The 5,651-nt window shown below is 58.4% G+C and overlaps 2 protein-coding genes across 6 annotated transcripts in view; both read right to left on the bottom strand.

Moving 5' to 3' along the window:
- The window catches only part of ACY1 (aminoacylase 1), a 5,621-nt gene extending 5,233 nt beyond the window's left edge, over window positions 1-388 (bottom strand). The window contains exon 1 of the mRNA XM_015587192.2: window positions 130-388. The gene's annotated coding sequence lies outside the window, so the exon portion shown is untranslated. The remainder of the gene's footprint in view (window positions 1-129) is intronic.
- Window positions 389-1,261: 873 nt separating this feature from the next.
- Window positions 1,262-5,651, bottom strand: part of ABHD14A (abhydrolase domain containing 14A) — an 11,782-nt gene continuing 7,392 nt past the window's right edge. For 4 of the 5 annotated variants that reach the window (XM_025044814.1, XM_025044815.1, XM_015587193.2 and 1 more), the window contains exons 2-5: window positions 3,795-4,006; window positions 3,127-3,242; window positions 1,789-2,024; window positions 1,262-1,609 (exon numbers count right to left, since the gene is read on the bottom strand). In XM_025044814.1, coding sequence (XP_024900582.1) covers window positions 1,427-1,609; window positions 1,789-2,024; window positions 3,127-3,242; window positions 3,795-4,006 — 747 coding nt within the window. In that variant the 3' untranslated portion in view covers window positions 1,262-1,426. Of the gene's footprint in view, window positions 1,610-1,788; window positions 2,025-3,126; window positions 3,243-3,794; window positions 4,007-5,457; window positions 5,646-5,651 lie in introns of those variants that run through there. The other variant, XM_025044816.1, reaches the window with a different exon arrangement.

Here is a 5,651-nt window from a genome sequence, read left to right as displayed (position 1 = left end):
GCCGCCAGGGAGGCGGGCGGCCGCGGACACCGAAAGCGTGGGCGCCGCGTCACTCTCAGGGCACAGGGCGGCAAAGTTGTGCCGGAACTGGCCCCTGACTGCTGCCCTACCCCTCCCGCGAGGGCGTACTTTTTTCCCTTTCTTGTCTCAGCTCCTCGGAGAGGTAAGGGCCTCCGTGGCTGCCTCGGTCCCCTGAGTGGAGAGGTTATTGGTTAATATCTGACCCCCCCAGGCTGTGATCTCCAGGAAGCTGGTTCATGTCCGTGACAAGCAAAGAGCAGAAGTCCGGACAACGTGCCAGGAGTGAAGGATAAATGGACGGACAGGAGCATGTGACCGCGATGTGATCATGTGAACGAGGCGCTGTGTGTATCAGTGAGTGTGACCACGTGTATGGTGGTTGGGTGTGACGGTGTCTGTGTGATAGAGGACATCATGGTGAGAGGATGTAATCGTGACGCTGGATGACAGCGTGAGAGATGGGGAAACTGCACAAAAGCATGTGGGTGACAGGCTCTTGACTGACCCTGTGTCAAGGTCCCTGGGTCTTCTGCAGCCACCAGAAGACAGGTGTCCCACTGGCCACCCACGGGCTGCACACAGCTGTAGCTACTCACTTCTGTGCCCAGCTGCCCTTTGTACCCTCAGCTCCGGGGCTGAGTCCGCCTGGGCAGGCAGGGTTGAAGACTTTCACCTCTGGGTCCAGAGGAGGCAGGCTGGGAGGGGAGGGAAGAAATCCATCCCAGCCCTCCTGGGGTTTAAGTCTGGGCCACTCTCCCACACATACCCAAGGGGAAGTAGGCTTGGTGGTTCCCCAGCAGTGCCACGGTAATCATTAAACCATTAAACCACATTCCTCACCACCCTCCCCGCCACACACACATGTACACAACCCGTTCCCTTTAGCCATAAGTCCTAGATTCCTGACTCACTCAGCTCAGCTGCCAGGCCCTGGATTTGCCCCCAATCCCAGGGGTCATGCAGCAGTAGTAATACCCCCACTCCCGCAGCACCGCGTGGCCAAGAGCGCCTCTGACCCAGACGCGTCCAACCGGGAAGCCACCTTCTGAGCTAGGTGTTGCCATCACGCCCATTTTACGGCTGAGGAAGCCGAGCCGCAGAGAGGCGAGGGCGGCCAGCTAGGAGGCAGCCCGTGTTCTTACCCTCCCGGGCTGCTGGAGCACTCGCTCCAGCCCTCAGCCCCGAAGTGGTCCCCACTCTCCTCCCACCCCGCCTGCACCCCACAAGGAAACAGGGCCTGTCACTCCCCGGGCACGACAAAAACACTTTTATTTACTGTCTGCGAGGTGAGATGAGAGCTCCTGACGGGGCCTGGCCCTCTGGCCTTCGCCCTCCCATCCCAGTGGGGACTGGTCCGGAGCCTCCAAGCTCAGGCCAGGCCCAGGGCCTGGGCAAGTGGGTGAGCTCAAGGCAGGTGGTCAAGGAAGGCAAGGAGGACAAGGTGGAAGTCTTTTGGCTTGTGGAGGTAGCAGGCATGGCCTGCGTCATGCAGCTTCACCACGGAGTGGTTGGGCAGGTGGCGGAGCTGCCGCAGCGACTCCCGAGCCAGGACGCGGTCCAGTTCCCCATACAGGATGAGAGTTGGGGTCTGCGGGGCAAGGCAAGGGGCTGTGATCCTGGCGCCTGATAGGGACTGGCCCTCAAGCCACCTGCTTAGGAAATCTTCCCCAAACACCCATCTCTTCCATCCAGATCAGGGATGGGGCCATGTGTCCTCCAGGTGAGTCCTTTCCCCCCAGGACTTGAGCCATGACAGGAAGCCAGTACCTTCACGGCCCAGAACTGTTCCTGGGTGTAGTTCTGGGTGGAGGCGGGTGCGATGGGCACGAATCCGTGCAGCTGGTGGTGGCTTCGCATCAGGAAGGGCAGGGCATAGTGGCCGCTCAGCGAGGGGCTCACCAGCACGGCCTTCTGCACCCCTAGGGCCCGCAGCACACGCTCCAGCAGCTCCGCCCGCCCGGCCTCTGTGCTGGCCTCCTTCGAAGGTGCCGAGTTCCCAAAACCTGGGAGCAGGAGGCACCGCTGAGGGAGGCTGGGAAGGAGCTCAGGACCGCTGCTCGCCACGGTGGGGGAAAGAGATGGGGAGCAGTGGCACGTGCCACATCTCCCCCAAATGTCCCAGAAGCTACTTTTTGTACTGTGATAGGCCTGCTAGAAAAACACCTTCCATTCATCATATCGGCAAAAGTGAAAAAGACTGATAAGATGTGGGGAGATGGCACTTCCATACATGACTGACGGGAGGAAAAACCCATGTAGCAGTTTCGGAGGGTAAGGTAGTATTTGTCAAAATTTAAAAGATGTGTGTCCTCCACCCATCAATTGTCCTTGGTAGCTTACCCTACAGAAATTGTTGGCCACAGGCTCAAAGAAGCATGTCAGAAGATGCTTCGGCTTCAATACTTGAGCATTTCAACTGACAGTGCAAACTCTGAGTCAACGTACAGCGCCCACCGGTAGAGGAATGGCCAGATAGAAGCTGTCCATCCCTCCACGGGCACACACTGCAGGGAGGGAGGTGCACAGCGGTGGGTATGATCCCTGAGACGTGGTATAGGGGGAGAAAACCAAATTGCGGATAGATTCGCTAAGCAGGCAGGACGCCAACCACGTTTACAACCCCCACCACACGACCCTGCATATCGTCTATGTCTCTAGGTATGGAAATGCCCCAAAAGGGTCTGGCACCCCCAAACTGCTTAGAGAAGTAAGGGAGGGAAATGTGGCATGGGTCCCTGAGGGTGTCACTCTCGTTTGATTTTTAAGGAGTGGTAGCATAAATCGTTAGTACAGTTAAAAAAAACAAAAAGCTCCCTAATTTGTGGTAAAAAGGACAGTGACTCTCCCCATGCCATCTCAGGGAAGCGAGTCACGTTTCCATTTGCTCCGTGACCTGCAACTATCCACACTGTAGTTTGCAAGGGTAGAAAATAAAGACACAGATCTTTTCATGTTGTCATCTTATATCGCGACCTGCCGCTGCTTGTCCAGATACTGGGGTCCAAGATGCCCCCAAGTCACATCTTAGGACTTTCCTACTCCCCCAATTTCCCCCTTGTACCTGCTGCAGGCTGCCTCCCCAGGCCCAGGGGTGGGGGCTCTCACCTGGGAGGTCAAGGGCCACGGCTCGGTACCCCCGCTGTGCCAGCAGCTGCAGCGTGCCCAGCTGCTCCCACGTGTGGGAGTTAAAGGCCTTTCCGTGGAGCAGTACCACCTCCACCCTGTGGGCACACAGCGGGGTGAGGGCTCTGCAGGTCTGGCAGTGGGCATAGTGGGGTGAGGGCCCTGAGGGTCCAGCAGTGGGCACACAGGGGAGTGAGGGCCCTGAGGGTCCAGCAGTGGGCACACGGGGGAGTGAGGGTCTTGCGGGTCCGGCAGTGGGCATAGGGGGGTGAGGGTCCTACAGGTCTGGCAGTGGGCACACAGTGGGGTGAGGGCCCTGTGGGTCTGGCAGTGGGCACACGGGGGAGTGAGGGTCTTGTGGGTCCGGCAGTGGGCATAGTGGGGTGGGGCCCTGTGGGTCTGGCAGTGGGCACACAGGGAAGTGAGGGTCTTGTGGATCCGGCAGTGGGCATAGCGGGGTGAGGGCCCTGTGGGTCTGGCAGTGGGCACACGGAGGAGTGAGGGTCTTGTGGGTCCGGCAGTGGCCCACTCTCTTCCTAGGCTTATCCCACTGCCCTCCCAGTCCCTGAGCACCCTTAGCTGAGCTGAGGTCCCACACAGGGACTCCCGCGGGCCTAGTCTTTCCACTATACCCTGGGGTTGGCACCCACCTGCGTGCCCGGTGAAGTGGGAGCACCTCGCGGTAAAAGATGGGGGAGTTGCCAGGAGTAAGACCAGCCAGGATTGTGACATTGGGGTCTCCCCAGAGCCAGGAGGACTGCTCAGGGGGGCCTGGCAGCCCCACGTACAGTAGCAGCATGAGCAGCAGGCCCAGGCCCAGCAGGGCTACCTGGAACCGGCTCATGGAGGTCTGTACCACAGCCTGGAGGAGGAGAGGAGAGGGAGAAGAGGCTGGGGCTGAGCCCCCGCCAAGGCCCTCTGGGCTCCAACCCCAAACCCCACCCAGAAGCCCCCAGCAGAGGAAAAGCTCAGCCCTTGCCCTTCCCCCTGCTCTGGGCAAGGGTCTGAGGGTCCACACCCAACTACTCCACATGCCAGAGTAAGGGCTCAGGTACCCCACAGTGTGAGAAGGAGCACCTGAGATGTCCCCCGGCACACAGCATGCTCAGAGACCACTATCCTCACCGCCAGCTAATACCACTCCCGTGCACTGAGCTCTCTGACAGCTGGGCCCTGTGCTTGGCCCTTCACGTACGAAAGCTCATGAATTCACACAAAAACACTGGAGAGCCGACATGATTACAGGTCTCTTACAGATAAGGAAACTGAGGCTTAGGGGGTAAATTCTCTTGCCCGAAGTTCAGTAAGCAAGTAGAGGAACCGGGATTTGAACCCAAGGCTGGGCTCCTAAACACCGAGCCACACTCGGTTCCCCAAGGCAGAAAGCACGGTGCTGGGAGGTGACGGATGGAATGGAGCCCTGCTGGTGGGTAGAGTGAGGGGTGTCAAGAGACATCCTGCTGAGGGCACCTTTGGAGATGTGTGTTTTTTTGTGTTTGTTTGTTTGTTCGTTTTTTTATCACACTGCATATAATACTGCTAAAATCAGAATGTGTTTTACACCTGATGGGAATATTTAATGCCCCACCCCAGCTATTAAGTGGGAGGAGGGCTCATGGGGAGTTTGTGAAGGAGGGAGAGCTGAGGCCCGAGGGGCTGCGGAACTAGGGAGGAGAACCAGACACTTAGAAATGGAAAGGGCAGCATGGAGGCTGGAGCAAATGACCACCTCCCCAGCTTCATGCCAAGTCCATGACCTGCTTCACGGACTCCTCCAGTCTGGGTCCTTTGCATGCCCAGAGGACAGACCTCAGGACCCAGGAACCAGACAGAGCAGTTAGCCCTGGCTTTGAGACCCATTCTGCCACTTCCTAGCCCTGCAAGTCTTCAGTTGGTCAGTAAAATGGAGAGAAAGATAACCTCACCGCTGCCCTCCCAAGCCTCCTGTGAGATTTCAACAATACAGTGGCCTTGACCAGGAGCTGTCCTGTCGTCATTTGGGGCGCCTAGGAGGAGCACGCCTGCTTGTTCCCAGATTCCAGTAAACACTTCTTTATCCAGTGCCAACTGGACATTGGCCTGAGCTGCGAACTGGAAACCTGCATCCAGCTCCACCCACCTCTCTGGAATGTTTCCCCAGAGAAACATCCCACCCCCAGACTCCCAGGTCAGGTGGAGACCCAGGAGCTGAGCAGAGGAAGAGTGCGCTCCTCTCTTCTCTTTGACCACCACCCGCCTAGGACGCAGCTCTTCCAAGCCGTGGTGGCTTAGGTTCCCATCAGGTGGAGCAGGAGCATCGGCTCTGGACCTCACCTTGCAGGTGAGCCTGGGGCACAGGGGGCGCCTCTCCGGGTAGCGAGGGGAGGGACATCGGCCGTTGCCTTGGCAACTCAGGGAGCTGGAGCATTAGAAAACGTGGTCTAGCTACAGATACTGGGGGCGGGGGCTGGAGAAGTCCCCGTGTTAGGACCTTGGCACACGTGTCGACAATGACAGGTGTACACACG

Source organism: Pteropus alecto, unplaced genomic scaffold, assembly GCF_000325575.1.
Source record: "Pteropus alecto unplaced genomic scaffold, ASM32557v1 scaffold53, whole genome shotgun sequence".
Taxonomy (NCBI): domain Eukaryota; kingdom Metazoa; phylum Chordata; class Mammalia; order Chiroptera; family Pteropodidae; genus Pteropus; species Pteropus alecto.
This window is presented reverse-complemented; position numbering and strand designations above follow the sequence as displayed.